The 23,047-nt window shown below is 38.2% G+C and overlaps 1 protein-coding gene across 6 annotated transcripts in view; it reads right to left on the bottom strand.

Annotated features, from left to right (window-relative positions):
• LOC127659105 (leucine-rich repeat and calponin homology domain-containing protein 1-like) overlaps positions 1 to 23,047 on the bottom strand; it is an 80,001-nt gene that overhangs the window by 22,557 nt on the left and 34,397 nt on the right. Inside the window, exons 6-17 of one of the 6 annotated variants that reach the window (XM_052148750.1) lie at positions 17,982 to 18,112; positions 17,500 to 17,587; positions 15,628 to 15,733; positions 12,436 to 12,521; positions 9,297 to 9,364; positions 9,006 to 9,068; positions 7,931 to 8,008; positions 6,340 to 6,376; positions 5,220 to 5,333; positions 3,926 to 3,982; positions 2,622 to 2,691; positions 1,174 to 1,287 (exon numbers count right to left, since the gene is read on the bottom strand). In XM_052148750.1, coding sequence (XP_052004710.1) covers positions 1,174 to 1,287; positions 2,622 to 2,691; positions 3,926 to 3,982; positions 5,220 to 5,333; positions 6,340 to 6,376; positions 7,931 to 8,008; positions 9,006 to 9,068; positions 9,297 to 9,364; positions 12,436 to 12,521; positions 15,628 to 15,733; positions 17,500 to 17,587; positions 17,982 to 18,112 — 1,012 coding nt within the window. The remainder of the gene's footprint in view (positions 1 to 1,173; positions 1,288 to 2,621; positions 2,692 to 3,925; positions 3,983 to 5,219; positions 5,334 to 6,339; positions 6,377 to 7,930; positions 8,009 to 9,005; positions 9,069 to 9,296; positions 9,365 to 12,435; positions 12,522 to 15,627; positions 15,734 to 17,499; positions 17,588 to 17,981; positions 18,113 to 23,047) is intronic. The other 5 variants (XM_052148756.1, XM_052148752.1, XM_052148754.1 and 2 more) reach the window with 5 other exon arrangements.

Raw genomic sequence — 23,047 nt, 5'->3', positions numbered from 1 at the left:
CTCAATCAGACAGCGGTGGAAAGCACAATTAAAAAATGTATGAGATGGTCAGTGGGGTGACCATTCTGCCTTTACTAAAAATACATACATACACATATATATATAATTTCTAAAATGTAATTTTCAAGTATTCAAGGAGACAAAAAGTGGATAAAGAGAACGTGATTGATAGTATTTAAAATGTTTTTTAGCTCCAAACACCTTTGATCTTTGAGAAAAGGCCAATGGGAATTGGCAGACATACAGGTATAAAAGGAGCTGGCTTGCAACCACTCATTCATGTTTTGTGCTGAGGAGCCGAGACAATGTTCTGGTCATTTCAATGGGTAGATCAGTGTTGTGGCAGGAGGGACACGATGTCTCGTTCCCTCCATCAGGGAACGGAGGTTACGAAAGTAACCAGAACCTTCCCTATCTGTCACTCACCCGACATTGTGTCGATGTAGTGACACTAGGGGTCCCTATACAAAATGCCACGACTAACTGAATTGTGTTACGTGGACTGGCAGTGCGAGACGGGCAGACCTTTGTGTGCCTCGTAGCCAGCGCATCTGGCAGTCACGTAACCTCTCCCAACGCTTTTACAGGTGTCCTACATTCCCCTGCACCTCAAGGACCAGTCGACTATCCCAAAAATAAACACCGGCTGGCCTCTTCTCCTTTTTTATCCCCAAAGAAAAGAAATCGTTCAGCTGGGGGCCATATAGGGTCTGCGTCGGAGGTGTCCCTCTGAAGGGGAAGACACTGCGGAGACCACACTGCAGAGAAAAAATCTGAATGAGTGGTTGCCAGCCAGCTCTTTTTAAACCCATATGTCCGGTAGGGTGGCATGCAAATTCCACTTGCCAATTCCCATTGCCTTTTCTCAAAGATCCGAGGTGTTTGGGGCTCCCAAGTGCGACCCCTAGTGTCACTACATCGACACAATGTCGAGTGAGTGACAGATAGGGAACGTACGGTATACCTTGAATGCACAGTGAGTCTCTTTGGATAAAATTGTACACCAAATGCATAAATGTACATCTGAATCTGTAGCACAAACTTGCAAGACAATGTGAAGTTTAAAACTCAAGAGTAATAGTGCATTAGCAAGCGCCACTAAAAAAAGAATACATAAAAAAACCTGGAAAAAATGTGGTGAAAGAAACAGGACAATGTATTGAGCAGACCTACCACTGCTTGACATGTCTCCTTCAGCTGGGCTAGGGGGCGTGTCTCTATCAGAGGGCAGGGCCTGTATAAGGGGGAGGGGACAGGGCAGAATCGAGCAGGGCACAGAGGGTGAAACTAGATGCAGGCATCAATATAAATGGTAGTACCAGAACAAGGAGGAGGAGGAGCCATCGAGCAATTTCCGTTAAAGAAAAAAACATAGAAATCAACCAAAAGAAACAGGGAGGAGTTTCAGACACCAGTCGGAAAAGGAGATGGAGACAAGCAACATTAGTTTGTAAAATAAATGTTGACAATTTAGATGATCAGGCAAGTAGCAAGAAATAAAAGGGAATACCAAAGGCATTTAAAAAGGAAAGAGAATAAAAGGAAAGGTATGCATAGCAAAATACAGCAAAACACAAAAGAGAAAGGATTAAAAAACAAAAGAAGTCAATATTAGCTGCATTTCACAGTACCAGTTTCTTAGCATGCTGTTATTGCTCCTGGTATTAATGGCATGGCTATTGTTTATCATAACTGTCAGACTCAGAGTATGATAATGCAGTGAATGTTAGACATAAACCACAAAATATGATAGCTTAGATGTTAGTGGAGGTAGAAGCAACAAGCCTCTAGGCAGCTAAACAAAAACTACCCCAATTAAACCGCATCCAGATGTAGTGAAGAAGTTTTGCGTGTTTAACCATATGCAGAAAAATATTGAAATTAGTCAAAAAGTTGTATTTACGTGCCCCAAAAAAAGTAATTGACAAATAACCACCAATTTCAGGTCAATCAATTTAAGGTTAAAATGTACATGTAAATGGGAAAATGACTATTTTAGGTGCTGTCTCTGGTAACAATTTCTTTAAGGTTTATAATATTTGCAGGTCACTTAAGTAGTGCTGTTGTGTGACAAATAAAAGTACAACATTTCCATGAATTCACTCAATTAATATGAGCTACTTTACAAACAACATGTACTTATTAATAATATCAGAAACTATATATACTATAACTATAAGTTATTATTAATAGTTTTAGATTAAGTTTAACAGTCAATTCAGGACAATGCTATCACTACTTGACATCATGTCAACTACATACATACTGGAGGTTTGTTTCTTAACTTTTCCAGATACAGTTCAGACCTCAAAGCAAAGAATAATGTTAAACAGCACTATGAACTTGTGCGGCTATTGTGAGGTTTCAGTGAGCTTGATAAGAGGTGCTTTTCCACAGACAAAAAGGCCTTTGTCCCACATTGTTCATGCTTGCAAATAAACATACCAACAAACACTTCTGCCCTCTTTAGTATTTCTGCTTTATTGAAATGTGCTGATAATTATGAGAGAACCCAAAATGTATACCTTCCTCTGATATACAATGCCACCAATGCCATCCCCCTGGCTAAATGCCAACCAGCAAATTGACACCATAAGTGTGATTAAAAACACTGTTCTCACCTGATCTGGGCTTCAGACCAAACGGAGGCGAGCTCAACGTGGGACTGGAAACAGGAGTTTTGTCTTCATTCTGGTATATACACACACACACACACACACACACACAGAGAGACACAGACACATCTCAGAACAAGTACATTGAATTATTTTTTAGTATTCATAAGTCAAGAACCTGTAAAGCGTAAAATGTTACTGAGACATGGGATAAAACCTGTTAAGCGCCAATTAATTATTTTGGATGAATCTGTTTAACCTGATCAGAGGTGTTCATTCATGTTTTGGAAGAACCACCAGAGCCTGTGCGACTGCATACATTTTTTCATAAATATCTGATGGTGTTGGCCAAAAAGTAGAGAAAAAGCTGTGAAACCTTATTAAAGAGGTAACTATTTACTATAGGACATTTTTTAAGAAACGTTTTAAGTTTAAAGGGATAGTTAACCCAAAATGAAAATTCTCCAATCATTTACTCACCCTCATGCCATCCAAGACGTGTATGACTTTTTTTCTTCTGCAGAACACAAATGAAGATTTTTAGAAAAATATCTCAGCTCTGTTAGTCCATACAATGCAAGTGAATGGTGTGCAGAACGCTGAAGGTCCAAAAAGCACGCAAAGGCAGCAAAAAGTAATCCATATGATACCAGTGGTTAAATCAATTTCATCAGAAGCAATTTGATAGGTGAGGGTAAGAAACAGATCAATATTTAAGTCCCATTTTACTTAAAATCTCCACCTTTGACCAGGTGGGACATCCAGTTGGTGGCGATATGCAGGAAGAATGCAAATCGGCAAAAAAAAAGAATGTGATAAATAATTCTCTGTTTCTCACTCTCACCAATAATATATTCTAAAGCTATAGATTAATCAACTACAGTTGTATGGATTGCTTTTATGCTGCCTGTATATGCTTTTTGAACTTTCAAAGATCTGCCCACCATTCACTTGCATTTTATGGACCTATAGAGCTGAGATATTCTTCTAAACATCTTAATTTGTCTTCTGCAGAAGAGATGGCATGTCAGTGAGAAAATGATGAGAGAATTTTCACATTCGGGTGAACTATCCTTTAAATATATATTGTAATCTATTAATTAATAATGAGTGTTCTGTGGGCAGCTTGTTTTATGGGCAGTAATAAATGAAAGCCAAGAAAATTAAATTAAACGGTAGATTTGTATAAAGAACATTCTAGTAGATTATAGTTTCCAAGTGGAAATCGTGTAATTTCCAAAAGCAGGTCAAATTGTCACATATTTTTTTATACCATGTCTCAAGAATCAGTGGTGTACTTCAGGATTTACCTTGGTAACTTGGTTCTCAGAACTATCACCTGATTTTTCCTGGCCAATCACCTCCCCCTAAGAGTTAGAAAAACAGGCTGTGGGATTCTTGTGATGATGTAAGATATTGAACACAGCAGCACTTTACACGTAGTGAAACAATGCATCAGTGTTCTCGGTCTCCACATCACTCTGTCTTTCTTTCTCAACTCATTCTCCGTTTGTTTCTAGGTTTTTTTCTTCTAACTCTAGACCATCAAGAAAGACAAATGAATGATTCTCAATCCCTTATGAGTTGAAACTTGTTTTAAATTTAATTTCTAAAACTATAATGGGAATTCATGAGATCATGCAGTTTACAGTACATCATGAATAGACATTTACCAATATTCAATAAGGTATAGCGTGATAATTAGCATGCACAATATTGTTATTGTGAGCACTTTAGCAAAAATTCTAGATAATCTATAAACCAAATTGTTTATTTTTTTTCTAAATGCACTGTAGCATTTTCGTCAATAAATGTACATCCCCAACACTCATACTTTTACAGTAATAGGAAGACATAGCAAATTTCTAGAAAACTCAATAATTCATGTTCTTTTTCAATTAAAATTGTCCCTCAAAATGTTACCATTGCTGCTACTTGTTCATTTACAATGAAAATAAATCATAATAAACTAAATGAATGCAAAATAAAAGCATTGGACCCAGATTTTTGAAAGCCACTTTGAATCTTAAATGGCTTGATCTTTGCTAAGTTACTTTCTTTGTGATTGTTTAATTTAAAAAAAAAATCTTGTAATTGAGAACAACAAAGTTTATTTATCTTTTGAACCATTTTATAATTAAATACATTACCATAATAAATGCTTCAGCAATTATCGTGATATGAATATGTTATCCCATCACATCGCTAATCATGAACTATGTACCTCATAGTTCGGTACAATCATGTACTGTACATTCCATTATAAAGTAATATACCAGGATTAATTAATACACCATAAACAAAACAGATAGGCATCCAGCACCACAAATACTGTATTACTAATACATAGCGTGAAAATGAATCTGCAATAGAACAACAAGAAAGCAATCACCACTGCATAAACAAATTAAAATAATGGGACAGATACATTGGAACCACTTGTTTTGAGGTTTCGGTACAAAAACAAAAACAAATGACAAACATGTTGGCAACTGATTTGTGAGTTATAATTGTTGCAAAAATGTTGCAAAAATATCCCCACTTGACCTGTACAAGGGCTCCCAGGTCAAATAGTATGTATCTACAGGCTGGATGTTGGATTACCTGTTGTGCCAGGTGCAGGGCATACTGTTGGCATGCGAACTGGGCCTCAATTCTGGCCCGTTCTAGAATGTATTGTCTCTTCCTCTGGAACTCCCAGCATTCTCCAGGAGTTGCCTTCAATGAAAATTACTACCCTTAACACCATCACACTACAGCTTACTGACCAAAGTACACATCACACCAGTGATAACACAGCCCTCGGAATATGCTGCAGTTTGGGTTTAATTGCCTGTAACCATTACAAACAAGTTCCCAGGCTAAATGCAAAAAATTACAACTAGCAAAACAAAACCAGACTATTTCATATTGACACATTACCTTAACTTAATTACAGTTTCAATACCCTTTAATAATGGTCAGCCTTTAAATGATAAGTGCCACATCTTATCTATCAAAATAATCAGGCCATAACACAAAACATCTACAAACACAAACAGATGCACAAAACTACCACAATAGACCACTGCACACCAACTGCACAACAAAACTACTTCAAACCACATGGCACAAGAGTGCTTGACTAGAATCAGAGAGGCTACTGGGATCTAAGAATTGCAACATTTAATTTTATTACTTTTCAAAGGTTTCTTGAATTTGGTACAGTTTGTAATATTAAAAACAGTAACTTATGTTCATTATGACATCATATACTGTAATTAAAGGCACAATATGACACACGTATGTTAATTAGGATGTCAAAAACTGTCTAAAATGTAGGTGAAAGTGGACACACGTATGTTAATTAGGATGCCAAAAACTGTCTAAAAGGTAGGTGAAAGTGAATCCTCATGGGGCCCTGATTAAGAAACTGGGCGACCCTTCTAACAGTAGCTCACTGATGTCAGAAGAACTCTGGATTAACACTGCAGTCAACAGCACCAATGCAAAGAGGAACTGAAAAGGATGCTTAGTGGAACCTGTGTTCAGCAAGACTCTCCTCAAATTGCTGCTCCGAAATTAAGCTTGCATAGCAAGATGCCTATGCGTTCACGTACTTACGTAGAGTATGTTTGGGCCTTAAGGCTTCCTGTATGGGAAACTTGCTCATCAATAATAAAGACTGTGAGCTGAGACTGAAACACACGTTTATCCACACACATCACTGAGGATGATGGCTTACCTTAGGTGTCGTCTGACCCACATCATTCTCCTGGCCACTGCAGCAAAAGGTAAAAAAAAACATGTTTTAAAATGTTACATTACTAAGTCATACACAAGCCTGCTTCTAAAAAACAAATTACCAGCCTGGGGTGGTTTGCTGGCCTAAGATGAGCACCAAGCTGGCATCCACTGATCAGACTGGTCTGGTTTGATTGTTTTAGAGGGGTTTGGGGTACTTGTCAGTTGATCAGGCTGGGATAAAAGCTGGCTGAACATCTGTAACAGCTGAACATCAGCTTGGCCAGCCTGGGAGACCAACTAGACCTTCTTAAACCAGCAAACAAGCTTATGCTGGTTTAAGATGCTTTTCAGCAGGGATGGGGTGAAATATATGAGCTGTGATGCTAAAGCTGTATGTGCAGATGAATCAGGGACAGTTGTGACTTGTGGAGGTGTGAATCTTCACTGGCCTCGTTTCAATTTGATTACAATTTAAAGGGTAAAGATTTGATTACAAAACAATTCTCTATGCTACATGATGCATCTTGTCCTCTAATTTTTTATCAATACACACACTCCATATTAAATAATTTAGAATTAATCGATTCCTAGCCTAAACTATAACTACATTTATTGGTTGCTGGTCCAGGATGGCTACATGAGAGTGCAGATTTCAGCTTCTCCATACCACAGGAGATCATAAAGGACACAAATTGTCATGTTTAGATGTGTATTTGTTCATGTCTTGATTCCATGTCTTTTATTTTGAAAAGTTTAGTTCCTGTTCATGACATGTGTTCCCCTATGATGTCCATGTGATGTCCTGTTTTTCATGTGTCTTGTTTTCATTGGTTTATTGTTTAATTATCTTGTTTAGAGTTCTGTTTTATCATTGGTTTATGTTCCCACATGTCATGTATTTAACCCCTCATGTTGCCATTGTCCAGTGTCGAGTATTGTTAATGTAACTTTGTTGTTTGTTCAAGTCAAGTCAAGTCAAGTCAAGTCGCACTTGGGTTCGTCACTTCATCGTCATCATTGTCATTGCCATCAGCATTTTTACACAAATAGGGGGTTGCTGCTTAAAAAAATCAATCAAGCATCTCATTTGTGCACTGTCCCGTCAAGCGAGTGTCCAGGAATGAGCAACATCCAAAGAAATAAAGAGGAGAGAAAGGCATTGGGTAGCAGGAGACAAGAAATAATTCGAGAAAAAGAAACATCACCAACGTCTCCCATTTTCAGCTATTTTTATCTTTCTGTGCAAATCAGTACATTAATGGGCACAAGTTTGTCTTCCATGTTGTTTGTTGATGTGTTATCTCGAAAAAAGTCACCCGTTGCTTTGTGCTGGAGTTTGTGAATTAATTTTGGAATCGTAGTTTCAATCAGGACAATGGTTGTGTGGTTGATACATCCAGTCTGAGATTAGTTCTGTAGTGTGCGTTTGGCTTTAGTATACTATGTGTCTGGCCATCTGTTTCTAACATCTCTGGTGTGCACATAAGCGCCACTGCGCTGCCATGGTTTAAATTTAACTTAAATTCAGAATGTTTGAGATACAATCGTGATGCATCAGATAATCTATATTTTCTCCCATCCCTACTTACTTGAGCGATTCATCTACTGTGACCATTTCCACAGGGTAGAGTTTAATGCCAGACAGATCAGCTGAGTTCATGTTAACCCTACACACATAGACACACATAAACACTATTAACACTAGCTGCATTTCAGAAAAAAATCTACGGTGGATAATAAAACACCATAACTGAGAAGACCAAACCAAGGATGAAAATTGCACATTTAAATTGTTTTTTATGTTGCTCTAATCAAGTCCAACCATCTGAAACAACCATGCAAATTGTGGCAGGCCTCTGTTTGTTACCAGTGCTGTATATCTTGCTCAAAGAAATGCAATGTCCTTGTTACTTCCGTAATCTCCATTCCCTGATGGAGGGAACGGGATGTTGTGTCGATGAAGTGACACTAGGGGTCACGCTTAGGAGCCCGAGATGCCTCTGATCTTTGATAAAAGGGCAATGGGAACTGGTGAATGGTATTTGCATGCCACTCCCCCGGATATATGAGGATAAAGGAGTTGTCGTGCGAACCGGTCATTCAGGCTTTGTGCTGAGGATCCGAGAGAGAAGGTCATGGCAGTTTCAGTGGGTAGTCCCTCCTGCCACACAACATCTCATTCCCTCCATCAGGGAATGGATGTTACGGAAGTAACCAGGATGTTCCCTATCTATCACTCACTCGACGTTGTGTCGATGAAGTCACACTAGGGGTCCCCTACAAATACGACACAACCAGCTGGACTGTGTTACGTGAACTGGCGGTGCGAGACATATCACTGTGTACCTCGTAGCCAGCGCACCAGGCCGACACGTAACCTCTCCCGACGCTGTTATGAGCGTCAAACAACCCATCGGGGACAAGACAACTGCCCAAAGAAAGAATAGGGGCAGGCGATCCCAGTAGTGCCAATCATCTGCTTTTATTCTGTGAATAGTTTATCATGTCATTTCACGCTTTGTCTAAGTAATGACTTGGCAATGTTGATGAGAAACAGAACTGGTTTTCGTCAGTGAACATAAAAAAATGCTGATGTGACGGAAGACCAAAATTAAATGGAAAGAGTAACACTCCGATGATCATCCATTTGACCTGCTGACCAACCTGTTAGGATCCTGTAGCATCTCCACAGCCTCTTTTAGCTGATTGATAATATTGACCTTTGAACTGTTGAACACAAGAAGTAAGAGATAAGGCCAGGTGACACTAGATAACAATATCAGTTTCAAACTTACAGAAATAATTTATTAAATAAATAATACAATTATTGAATAATTTTATAAAAGCTCTGATATATATGAGAAACAGAGTGTGAGATAAGCAACATGATTAGAGGGGAAAAAGAAACCGAATTATATGGAAAAATTCTAAGAAAAAGTTCAGATAGAAACATACGTTTGTTCTGATGTCCAGTTACTGTCTTCCTCTATCCTGAGGGGTTCATCAAAATCAGCACCTCGAACCTTAAAATACACACAGCCACATACACACACACACACACACACACACACACGCACGCACACATCAACTTTGTCATGTGACTACAGACCAAAGACCTGATTGGCCAGAATTTACGGCTAGACGCCGATTACTTCACAAGGGAACTACTTATGCACAAATACACACAATGTCTGCTGCCACATCCTATGACACCATGAGATGTTATCAGTTTAACTAACAGTAACTGGCCCATAAAAAAAAAAAAAACTATGAGAAGAGAGAGTCGATAAGGGTAAACTGAAATGAATGGAATGAAGAGAAATTAGCAAATAGGACATATGACCATACAGTGAGCAAGTGGAGATAAACATTACATTGAACAAAAGGAGGCTTAAAATAGTGAAGCTAGGGCTAAAACTAGAGCACTATAACAAAAATGAGAAACAGTAAACATGGAACAAAAAAGAAAAGAAGAAGTACAAAAAAACTTTCTCTATTAAACCGGAGCAGCCTTATTCTGTAAAGTGGGACAATATCTCATGAATCTTTTAGAACAGAAAAAAACAAAACACTTTTATAATTGCCAAGTTTCATGATGGGTTGAGAAAACAAGACAGAAAAACAAAGAGAGAGAGAGAGAGAGAGAGAGAAACAGAGAGAAATAGAGAAACAGAGATAGACAAATAGAGGGAACAGGACGAAAGGAAATGAAACTGCAATAGCACAACAAGAAAAAATGAGTATTCTGTCATCATGTACGCACCCTAATGTCATTCTAAACCTAGTTCACTTTCTTTCCTCCATGGAACACAAAAGGAGATGTTAAGCAGGAAGTTCATGTTGCTCTTGTCTTTAACATACAATTGGTGACCAGATGTTGTCAAGCTCTACAAATGACAAAAAAAGCACTGTCATCTTCCCTATATCTAAATCTTCCCCTCCATCATAGCTATCAAATCTAATTTGTGTGATTTTGTATATGCTGCGGTTACCAGACACACAAGAAATGTGACATTTTGCATGGCATTTCTTGATGTGCCATATTTGAATAAGCACAATCACAAAAAAGATTTGACAGATACAGCGGAGGACAAGATTATCAGCAACTTCAATTCCAGTCTTTCCCACACACAAAAATATATTATTACTTCAGAAGACTTGTTATATAGCACGAGTATAGCGCACTAATTATATGGCTCTTTTTGTCATTTTTGGAGCTCTACAGCCCCAGGTCACCATTAACTTTCACTGTATGGAAAAGGCTACCTGAACATTGTGCTTCTCATTTTGTGTTCTAAAGAAAAAGTAATAATACAGTATTGGAATGACAGGAGGGTGAATAAATGATGACATAATTTTCAATTTAGGGTGATCTACTCCTTTAAGAATTACAACAGACAAAGTTAATTTAAGGATAACTTTGGGAAAATCGCTGTGAAATTTGCATGGGAACTAACTAAAACTAGTAGGGTAAAACTACTGAACAGTTGCAAAAACTGATCATGTTCCTTGGAAGTCATTCGCAGTTGCCTGTCAAAAAGCTAAACTTTGATGCTGCGTTTTTTTGGGAACAACTTTAGGTGTGACCAGCTGTGAATATGTGTGCAACACGTCAATTAAATTGACCAGAATTTATAGCCTCTGCTGGTGACATCATTATATGCACCTGTAGCAGGGCTATAAATAGATAGCCACAGGTGCATCATCATATCTTTTGTCTTCAGATCACTCTGTGTGTGTTGTGCTTCATGAGCCTGTCAGAAACGTTCTACTTTCCTCTGTTTGGAGTTAGATTTTGTTAGGCATTGTGCAGAAACCAAAAGGGACATCTACTTTGTTTAAAAAAAATAAAATAAAAAAAATGACTGAAAGACAGAGCAAGCGGTTTTGTTTTGTATGTTTGGGGGAAGAGCATGCTGCTCTTGTGTTGTGGCGGGGCAGGTGCGAGCATTGCGATCTGTTCTCAGTCAAAATGCTTCGCACTCGTCTTGCTTACTTCCGATAGTCAGCGCCCACACTTCCATCGTGGGGCTCTCGTATGGATCTGGCTAAGGAGCGAGAGACGGGTCCGTCCCTATTGCTCGCTCTCTCCCCAGATCCAGCTGGTCCTTCCCGTGATCCTGAAGCGTCCTCCGGCGCCTTTTCGGTTCATGAGGGGGACCATGAATCTCTTGAGTCTGCAGACTTCGAGTTACCCACCTCCGAGCATTCCGGGCATGATAATAAATAAATAATAAAAAGGAATTACTTGAGGTGATTACTCGTGCGGTTGCCAGGCTTCAATTAGACTTCAGTGTTCTGTGGTTCTGTGTTTGTCCTATGTTGTTTTTATGTAGCACCATGGTCCTGGAGGAACGTTGTCTCGTTTCGCTGTGTACTGTACTAACTGTATATGGTTGTAATGACAATAAAAACCACTTGACTTGACTTGACACGCAAAAAAGAGACCCCCAAACGCTCCAAGTTGGAGGACAGATTCTGGTGGCCAAGGGAAGGGAACGCCTCATCAGTCCCTTCCTTTCTTTGAAACCTTATACTTGCCCTCGACGTCAGTATATTCGACTATCGTGGGTGCTGAGGCACGGTGATATTCGGTGATGCCGCCGGTTGAAGTGACACTTGCGGGTTATCTCTCACCTGGCTCGGCATCATCGTTAAAAAGACCCACTCTCCCCACAAAGCCGTGCAGGACCACCTCCACGCTTGTGGGGAAGGCTTATCAGGCAGCAGGTCAGGCTGGTGCTGCCCTGCAAACTATGGCAGTGTTACAGGCATACCAGGCTGATCTGCTGATCAGGTTGATAATGTAGTTATTTGTCTTCAGACAAAATACTTGACGATGCACCTGTGATGCATCTATTTATAGCCCTGCTACAGGTGCATCCAATGATGTCACCAGCAGAGGCTATACATTCTGGTCAATTTCATTGACGTTTTGCTCACATATTCACAGCTGGTCACACCTAAAGTTGTTCCCAAAGCGCTAAATCAGCACAGCATCTCCTTCCACTTTTATCAGGGAACAGGGGTTACAGTTAAGTAACCAGAGACGTTCTGACACACCATCAAGCGGAACAATTTTGACCACTCTCACCTTGATACAGCTGACGAATGGAGAGGAAAGGGTGGAGTCTCTGTACACCAGCTGCTCCTTCGGATATTCAGATGGAATTCTGTCTGCTACAGGACACATACAGTTGAAGAAAGAAGTTTATGTACACCCTGTTAGGATCACTACTTTATTTTAAGAATGTGAAATGTCAGAATAACAATAGAGATTTATTTCAGCTTTTATTTATTTTATTACATTCCCAGTGGGACAGAGGTTTACATACACTTTGTTAGTATTTAGTAGAATTGCCTTTAAATTGTTTAACCTGTGTCAAATATTTTGGGTAGCCTTCCACAAACTTCTCACAATAACTTTGGCCCATTCCTCCAGACAGAACTGGTGTAACTGAGCCTACAACATCCTTTCTCAGATTGAGGTCAGGGCTTTGTGATCGCCACTCCAATACCTTGACTTTGTTGTTCTTAAGCCATTTTACCACAACTTTGGTGGTATGCTTGGGGTCATTGTCCATTTGGAAGACCCATTTGCCACCGATCTTTAACTTCTAAGCTGATGTCTTGAGATGTTGCTTCAATATATCCACATCATTTTCCTTCCTCATTATGTCATCTATTTTGTGAAGTGCATCAGTCCCTCCTGCAGCAAAGCACCCCAACAACCTGATGCTGCCTCTCCCATGCTTTGGGATGATGTTCTTCGACTTGCAAGCCTCAACCTTTTTCCTTCAAACATAACGATGGTCACTATGGCCAAACAGTTACATTTTTGTTTTATTAGACCAGAGGACATTTCTCCAAAATGTAAGATCTTTGTCCCCATGTGCACTTGCAAACTGTAGTCTGGCTTTTGGTGGTTTTGGAGCAGTTGCTACTTCCTTGCAGTGCATCCTTTCAGGTTATGGATATACCCTTTTCCTCCAGCATCTTCACAAGGTCCATTGTTGTTGTTCTGGGATCTCCTTCCTGAGCAGTATGATGGCTGTGTGGACCCATGGTGTTTATACTTGCATACTATTGTTTGTAGAGATGAACATGGTACCTTCAGACATTTGGAAATAGATCCCAAGGATGAACCAGACTTGTGGCGGTCCACAATTTCTGAGGTCTTGGCCGATTAGATTTTTCCAAGATGTCAACCAAAGAGACGCTGAGTTTAAAGGTAGGCCTTAAAATACATCCACAGTTACACCTCTAATTCAGTACACCTCCTATCAGAAGCTAATTGACATAATTTTCTGAACTTTTACAAGCTGCTTAGAGGCAGAGTTAACTGACCCACTGGAATTGTGATATAGTCAATTAAAAGTGAAACAATCTGTCTGTAAACAACATTTAGAAAAATGTATTGTGTCATGCACACAGTAGATGTCCTAAACAACTTGCCAAAATTATAGTTTGCTGATATTAAATTTGTGGAGTGGTTAAAACATTTGTTTTAATGACTTTAAACTAAGTGTATGTAAACTTTTGACTTAAAATGTAAAAATGTGTGCATTTCCTTTATCAGTGCATTGTTGGCATAGTTTCACATTAATTTTGTATTTGCTTATGTTTGATTTCATTGTCTAATTCCTATTTAGAGTCTTCTCAATGTGCTGTATGCTTAATTTGCATTTAAAAAAATGCAGGGTTACGATCAACTTCTTTCTTTCTTTCTTTCTTTCTTTCTTTCTGTTCTCCTGTTCTTTGTGTACCAATAAATTAAGACAATCCTTAACTAAAAACTTACAGAAACCTGAAGTCCAAATACTGAATTCTTCTAACAGATTGAACTGCACACATGTAGACACACTGGACGAGAAAATGTGTTAAAAATATATAGACTAAAGGACCCTGCCATCAGCTTAGCAACACAAGGGGGGACTTTCCATTGACTATTGTTGTTTTTATGCTGATGTAATGATATTTACCATCCTGTAACCATACCTAAACCTAACTCAAGGAAAGCAATATTAGATTATCATTAAGATGTTATTTAGTATATATTAAGCCACATTCCTCGTAAGTCCTACTGTAAGGTCTCTAAAATGTAAGTGATTTCAGGGTTTACTATTCATGTTAAGGCAAATACTGACACACACACATATATCCATTCTTCCTGAAATGTTTTCAAATTTCATCTCCCCCTCCCACAGTTTTCCTTGTGTGCTGACACTGACTTCCTAGCCAGAATCAACACTTCCTGTCCTGGACCCTCCCTTAGGTTTAACATGGGTCACACATAACCCCATACACACTGGCTGTTACATACTGTAAATCAGTCAGTTGAAGATCTTAATTTCATTGGTTTGAGTGTTTAGATCGCAGACTGGCTCAAATATATATATATTTTAGATCGCAGACTGGCTCAAATATATATATATTTGAGCCATGGCATGAGGGTGCATAAATTATGAGAGAATTGTCATTTTAGGGTCAACTATCCCTTTATCGTTTTGAGGTTTTAAATTGATAATTTTACTTTGGGATGTGTGGCAGAATTCATTTCATGACCACTATTGGGAAAAGTAATGGTAAAGAAAATGACAGAAATTTGAGGTAAATGTTGTTAAGGTTATAAAAAAATATAATTTAACTTAATTTTATGATATGAAAGTGTATATGAAAATATAAAAATGTATTCCAAATAGCTGTAGATCTAGAGAATATTTCAATAATCAATAATCTGGGATTTGGTCAAAAGAGGGTCTTCAAAGGTTCTACATCCCAGTATTGAATATTTCTTCCTTTTTGCTTTTGACAAAGGTAGAAGACATCTTAAGCTTTCTTTAAGGGTTTAATCTTAGGTTATGTGTCATTTACGTCATAATTCAAAGTGTCAAGAAATGTAAGATTTCCAAAAGTGTCCCACTTTGCCCATATTCACCTAGTTGAACAAAACCTAAAACTAAAATTAATTTAGGATCATTTTTATTTTATTTTAGTTAGTTTTGTAGTTATGTAAAAGTATTTTAGTTTAGTTTCAGTTTTTTCCAATAATTACAGTTTTTATTTTTATTCTAGTTAACGAAAAATATTTTAATTAGTTTTCGTTTTAGTTTAATTAACTATAATGACACTGCTACAGTATCACTGAAATGTTGTGTCAGCCCAGTAAGAGGATGTTTTCTTTACAGGCCTGTAATATCCTGAGCAAACACACACACATACACGCACGCACACACACACACACACACGCTGACTTTGTGAGGGTGTGTTTGTGTGTGAGCAGCACCTGTCAGAGCGCTGATGTGTTCAATTGAGTCGTCTTTGCTTAGGCCCCCTTCCTCTGTGATGTTGGTCATTGGCACATTCAGGCTAAGACTGTCTTCATCTGATGGCTGAAAAACACATCGCAAAATGATGACAGATAATCTCACCCCTTATTTAACCAAATAGTTAAGATAGCGTCAGGCTGGTTGGGATGCTCAAGAGCCTTAGTATTTGCAGCGTTCTAACACTACTGAATCATCCCCCCGCTGCAAGAGCTGAATTATGTAGGAAACACTGCTGCATATTAAACTGAGATAGGACAAAGTATTTAAAATGGTTACAAAATACACAATTCACCTTTAACTTAAGGTAATGTTGGAAAAAAAATCGAAATACAAAATGCTATCGGACTAAGTCACATCTAGCCTCGTGACTGACTACCAGAAAGAACTACAACCCCATAGGAGGGAATGAATTACACCTGTTGATAAGCATTGTTTATTTGCACACACTGCATTGTTTTAGCACTTGATTCACTAAAGTAACTGAGCAAACAGGTGACAGTAGAAACACACCCAAAATGTCTATGCTAAATGCAATTTCCCCAGCTTGCAGGCCGGTTCTGAGTCTTAGGATATGAAGGCCGATTTATATTTCTGCGTTGAACCTATGACGAGGGCTCCACATAGTGACCAAAGCGGTGGATTGCTTTCATAGTTATGCGTTGGTGTGTCTGTGTCATTCTGTGAGTACACAGCCAAGTGCTAATATTAGAATATTGAGAGAAAATGCAATTTTTTCTAAAAGATAATGATACGTTTCATAAATAAACAAAGGGAAACGCAATTTGTGGATTCATAAGTATTTATTAAATGAGTGTAGCACTAAAAACTAGTTCATAAAAGTATGAAAATGTTGAGATTCAGGTACATATTTTTTTATTGGGCATATTTATCATAGAGTATATCTGCCATGTAGAAAGAAAATTAATCAAGCATTTAGGCTATGTTCACACGGTCAGTGTTTAGGATTGAAGTCTTGAAAAGTCCCATTCATACAACAGCTTACAGTAGCAGTTAAAAAACTGTATGTATGAATAAACAGCAGAAGTCACAACCATATTCAAACAGCTTTAACCATGGTGACAGTGACTAAAAGATGGCAATGTCCATAACACCTGCATGTCTTATCAGAACTGCTACTGGGTTATTGTATAAATTAGTCCAATCAAGGCATGATTTCATCCATCAAATTATAATTAACCGAGAACGGCTTTGAATGCTTTATAACTGCGTGCAGAGTGCCGGTGGAAGACAGCGGCTGAATCTTCAGATGACAGCGGTTCATTTCTCTGTGTCCGTGAGTTAATAAACCCCCACATGAAACACACGAGACACACGTGGATAGAGTGCAGCATGTCTCTCACTGTACATGACGTAACTAACAACTAGTTGTCCAGTACAGTTCTGTTCACACAGCACAGGTTTGCCGAGAATGCGGTTGTGAGACATGAACATTTGCGGGTGTCAGTTAGGTTATAGTGCGTTGTCACTCCTGTAAATTACTGAACAGTGTGTATACAGAATGGGATTTAGCCCTAAAAGGTGAACTGACAATGACATTTTGCTGCAGTGTGTGCATGGCCAATAAGACAGTTGGCCCAAACGCATTTGATTCAGTCCTCCTAGCATTTATTGATGCAGCCAAACCATTTGAAAACTAACACATTAATAGAGTCATTAGATTAAATTTGTAGCTTTCGAAAAAAAGAAATGACTTGGATGCATTACAGAAACATACAATGAATAAAGACAAAATAAAGAGGAGAAGATGGTCAGACTCCGTTCTTCCCACTTATACACACACACACACACACACACACACACACACTGACCTCTGTAGCAGAGAGGCGTTTGTCTCCATTGTCACTGCCCACCCCAGAGTCGCTGTCAAGTTTCTTGTGCTGATCAATATCCTCAGTGCTGAGACACAGAGAATGAAAAAACAGGAGAGAAAAAGGTCAGGAAGATGAGAAAGAAGAGAAAAATTAAAGGTTAAGAAGGGTCGCAAAGGGCACAGAGAGCAGAAGATGAGAGTGAGAGAGAAAAAAATGAGAGAGCGCGAGAGAAGCAGTTTATCTATCTCATATGAGAAAGGGAAAATATTCCTATGGTCTCTCTCTTTCTCTCTCTCTGCCTTGTAAGAGTGACCCCAGTCTAATAAAAGATATTCTCTTGAGATAAGGATGATAATGACAGCCGACACACACACATATACACACATGACCTGGATTTTTCTGAGATCCTACTCTGTATTCTACATTCAAGTCTTTTTATACAGCCATCCTGATACAACTAAATAATCATGAGGACTGACCTCCCATTGGTGGGTCGTGTCAAGCTGAGGCGGTCTGTGATGGGCAGGTACAGGGCATCAGCCATCTTGTCACTACGGCAGGCCTCCATGGCAAGGTATTTAAATATATGGATCTTACCCTTCATGCAGATCTAAAAGAACCATAATTATGTCAGTGGCTGCTATGAAAGAATTGATCAAAGTTCATGCAACTCTATGTGGCGAAAGCTGATTCTGGTTTTGATATCTGTTAGCCAGTCGGCTTGCTCAAATGTTACATGTAAAGCCAATGGGCTTGCATGGTGTAAGCTGACTGTTCCATTGACATGTAATCAGGTAGCCAATCAACATACATCTCTCTGCAGTTTCACTGCAGCATGCTGTGATATTTTTTCCCCAGAAAATGCTATTTCTCAGGAGGTGATGAGCCTTTTCTTTTATTAGTTTGCACGGTAAGGTCTGCTTTGGCCATGACAGTAGTGCATCTTAAAAAAGGTAAGCCTTAGCCAAATCTGGCTGGCACACATCACTATCTTAGGTCATTAGTTTAAATAAATCCACAGATAGCTAGGCTAATTCACTAGTTAAATAATCTCTGCACTTTCTTGTCTCAGGTACACATTATGAGTTATGTCAGTATCTGTTTAAGCCATTTAGGTAAACAGGCAACATAGAAATATATTTCATCAGAATTACACCATTTGGACAGTGGCCAAGGCACACCTAGCTAGCATACACTCGGTTGCACATGGCTCTTCGGATCAGCAGCAGTACACAAGTCTTGGCGATAGATCTGCTTGGTTGTAATATTAGTTTTATGTGTTGAGCGTTTTGCGTTTTGTCTATATGTGCAGAAGGGCTGGGCAATACGTAAAAATTATTTTATTGATAATTGCCTTAAAAATTATCGTGATATACGATTACACCATCAATCCCTCTGAATTTTTTGCTTAATTGATTTTGCTTTAAAAATTGTATTCATTTATTGAAACAAGAAAAACAAAAAATAAATTTCTAAATTCAAACTGCACTTTAAACTACAAAAGCTATAAAATTATGAAGTGATCAAAAAATCTTATTTAGCCACATAATTTAATCTTTTACCATCTTCAACTGCTCTATTTGCCATTTGAACTGTACTTAGCTTAAGTTACACAAAAGTGAGCTCAATCTGACAAAACCAACCTTTGGGGACATTTGGGAATAACAGTTGGAAAATCAATGTTATATATATATATATATATATATACGGAATACATGTAACGGGATTACGTATTTAAAACATAAAATATTAGCCACTGTATTCCACTACAATTACAATTTAAATCATTAGTAATTAGAATACAGTTACATTCAATTAGTATTTAGTCCTTTCAGATGGAAAACATTTATACATATAAATTATGCGATCCAAAGTGCATTTGAACAGCGGTGAAACACTTTCTTATGATGTGTTACATTCATACGAGTAGACTGAGAAGTATGTTTGAAGAAATTTGGTGCAGAAATATAATAATGATAAGAAAATAATAATTGAAAAATAGAAATAAACTTTGTGTAACTTGTCAGCTTTATGCTAAGCTAAAATGCTACTTCTAGCCATTTTACATGCACGTTACAAGGCACGATAATATTTTTTTAGAAAGAAAATTAATGTTGGAACATCATTTATTTTTTTCTAATAATACATTAGATATTAGGGCAAAAATCCTATTCTTGATAATAATTTTTTTATTATTAAAAAATCCTTAAAACAAGATCAATTAGATTGATCTTGATTTAGAAACAAAATCGCATAAGATATTTAGGTTTTTCAGAGAATGTATTTTTACGTTTATTTTGTCATACTGTACTAACAGAGATTTTAAAGTCAAAACCAGTGAACAAATCTACCAGTGCTGAAGAAGTAATCCAAAGTATTTATAATACGTTACTGACCTTGAGTAATCTAAAGGAATATGTTACAAATTACATATTAAGCATGTATTATGTAATCTGTAATGGAATACATTTAAAAAGTAACCCTCCCAACCCTGTGTGTGTGTGTATATATATATATATATATATATATATATATATACAGTATACTGTGCATTCATAAAGTATTCAAACCAGAATGTGTATTCACATTTTGCTATGTTGCAGCCTTATGCTAAATGCTCTAAATATTTTTTCTAGGGCTGGGGCGGTATGGATTTTTTCTAACCGCGGTTGAAAAGCAAGATATTCTCATGGTATAGCGGTAAACCGCATTAAATACATTACATTGGATCAGAGAAGTCCCCCGACAGACTTTGGCACACACATCAGAAGTCAGCTTTTGATAGACAGACTTTAAATATTGTCACCTACATCCGAAGAAAAAAAACGAGCACAATTTTAAATAGTCAAATTTTCATCAAGCAGTAATTTGGCATGAACTAATCACAGTATAGATTTCCTTATTTAAGATTATTCTCAGATACATTCGCATTGAAGATGGGTCAGACATGATTTTGACCACTTTATTGTTTTGTTTTGTAGAAAGCCTTTCTTTAACTTAAAATTTCGTTTTGTATAAATTGTATCTTAATTTTAATCACTGTTTCATTAACTAATTGCCTGGAATTAATAAATAAGAAGCAAATATAGCAGACATATAATCAGCAGCAGGGCGTGGAAGCGCCGATCACGATCTCTTGCTGCGTGAGCTCTCTCATAAATGAACCGAAACTCGCGGCTAGGCCTACTGCCTCACAGACATGAGAAATAAATAGAAATCTTAAAATGCATTTTAAACAAAATTCAAAACAAAATGATAAAATTTTAGGCTACAGTAGCCTAGTAGTCAGGTTTGCCGATGTGCGTTACTATTTATTTATTTATTTTTATCCCTGTGCCAATCGGAAACAGACTTCACTGCTGATATTCTGGGGATACAACATAGCCAATAGGCTATAGCCTACTAGGGACTTTAGCCTTTAAAATATCTTTGCTGCATTGGATCAGTCTCCTTTCTAGAACAGCCAAGAGCTTTCTAGCCTCGCGGCAGCAGCGCCTTGCATCGCTCAGACCTTAAAACAGTCAGCGCCCTGGATGCGGTTTTGAAAATTTATCAAAAAAGCGTTGGTGCGGACAGATGAGTTTTGTGATGCGGTTGCGGATTAAATAATAATAGCCCATCCGCGCATCTCTAATACAAATGGAATGTTATTATGTGTCATGGAACATTAGGCTCCCCAACTCATGAAAGGTCGGATTTGCTCCATATTTTGATAAGTTTTGTTTAGAAAACCTTGAATCCATGTAGGCTAATATCATTAGACATAATCCATATCATTAGAATCAATGAATCCATGTCATTAGACACAACGAATCCATGTCATTAGACACAACGTGCACACATGTGCAGGCCAATGTTTTTTTTTTGTTTTTTTTTGCGGTGACGACGGTGACAAGCTCAGACCCGCGGTTGGAGTCACGTGACCGCGGTATTGCGGTAATGCGGTAACCGTCCCAGCCCTAATTTTTTCCCACATCAATCTACACTCCATACCCCATAATGACAAAACAAAAACAAGATTTGTGATAACTTTGCACATTTATTAAAAATAAAAAAAAGAAATATCACATTGACACACACCTGTCTTTATAAGGTCTCACAGCTGAAAAAACCCAAGCCATGAGGTCAAAGGAAATGACTGCAGAGCTCTGAGACAAGATTGTGTGGATGCACAGATCTGGGGAAGGCTACAAATAAAATTCGGCTGCACTGAAGTTTCCCAAAAGCACAAAGGCCTCCATCATTCTTAAATGAAAGTTTGGAATAACCAGGAATCTTCCTAGATCTGTCCACCCAGCCAAACTGAGCAATCGGGGGAGAAGGGCCTTGGTAAGAGAGGTGACCAAGAACCCAATGGTCACTATGGCTGAGCTCCAGAGATCATGTGTGGAGATGGGAGAAACTTGCAGAAGGACAACCATCACTGCAACACTCCATCAAGCTGGGCTTTCTGGCAGAGTGGCCAGACGGAAACCTCTTCTCAGTGCAAGACACACGAAAGCCCACTTGGAATTTGCAAAAAAGCACCTAAAGGACTGTGAGAAACAAGAGTCTCTTTTCTGATGAAACAAAGATTGAACTGTCTGGCCTCAATTCCAAGCATCATGTCTTGAGGAAACAAGCACCGCTCATCACCTGTGCAGTACAATCCCAACGGTGAAGCATGGTGATGGTAGCATCATGCTATGGGAGTATTTTTTTATAGACAGGGACTGGTCAGGGTTGAAGGAAAGCTGAATGCAGCAAAATGCAAAAAGCCGGCGCGTCCTGCTGGATATTTTCGTCATTACAGTGGAAACAACATAAAATACTCATTTTGGGGCATATAGATATGTTTAAGACATCATTAGGGACTATAAAGGGTCTACTTTTATTTGTGAACACTCACAATAACAACAAAACCTTGTGCTTTGTAAAATAAAGTAAATAAAAAGGGTGAGCTATCAGAAGTCTGTCTCCACAAGCATATTTTGTGAAACACGTCACAAAAATTAACTGAAACTCCGTGAATACTTATCACACAAACATGAAACATATGTCTAAAGAAAGCTTAAAATTTCTACTTTTAAATCAAATTTAAAACAAATATTCTCCTGCAGTGTAATCTGTATGAAACAAAGTGATGTACAGTTTTCCTGGCTCAGCTCATTATAGCTAATGTGATCACACCCACCAGCAGAGCATGCCATTCATACGCTAATGTACTGAAGCGATCAAGGCAAATGGTAAACGCCCCCGACAGTGAGGTTTGATGTAAACACAATTATTTTCTGAGTGTTTGTAACAATACACAGGTGAGGAAACTCCTGGATAGTAAGGAAGAGTTAACATTTTCCACAGAAGAAGAGCGGGACTCCGATGAACGTTTGTATTTTGAAGAGAGACTTGATCCAGACGAGGATACAATTTTGGACGAGTAAGTAATTTACTTTTCATTAGTTGACATGCTATTTTATATAAACATGTACATATTTTACTTGTGGGACTGTTTCCAGACTTGTCAGCCAGGATTCAGAGTACTGAAATTTGAAACATGTCCTAATAA

This window comes from Xyrauchen texanus, chromosome 18 (genome assembly GCF_025860055.1).
Source record: "Xyrauchen texanus isolate HMW12.3.18 chromosome 18, RBS_HiC_50CHRs, whole genome shotgun sequence".
Taxonomy (NCBI): Eukaryota; Metazoa; Chordata; class Actinopteri; order Cypriniformes; family Catostomidae; genus Xyrauchen; species Xyrauchen texanus.
The sequence above is the reverse complement of the archived record's forward strand: the minus strand, read 5'-3'. Positions and strand labels throughout refer to the sequence as shown.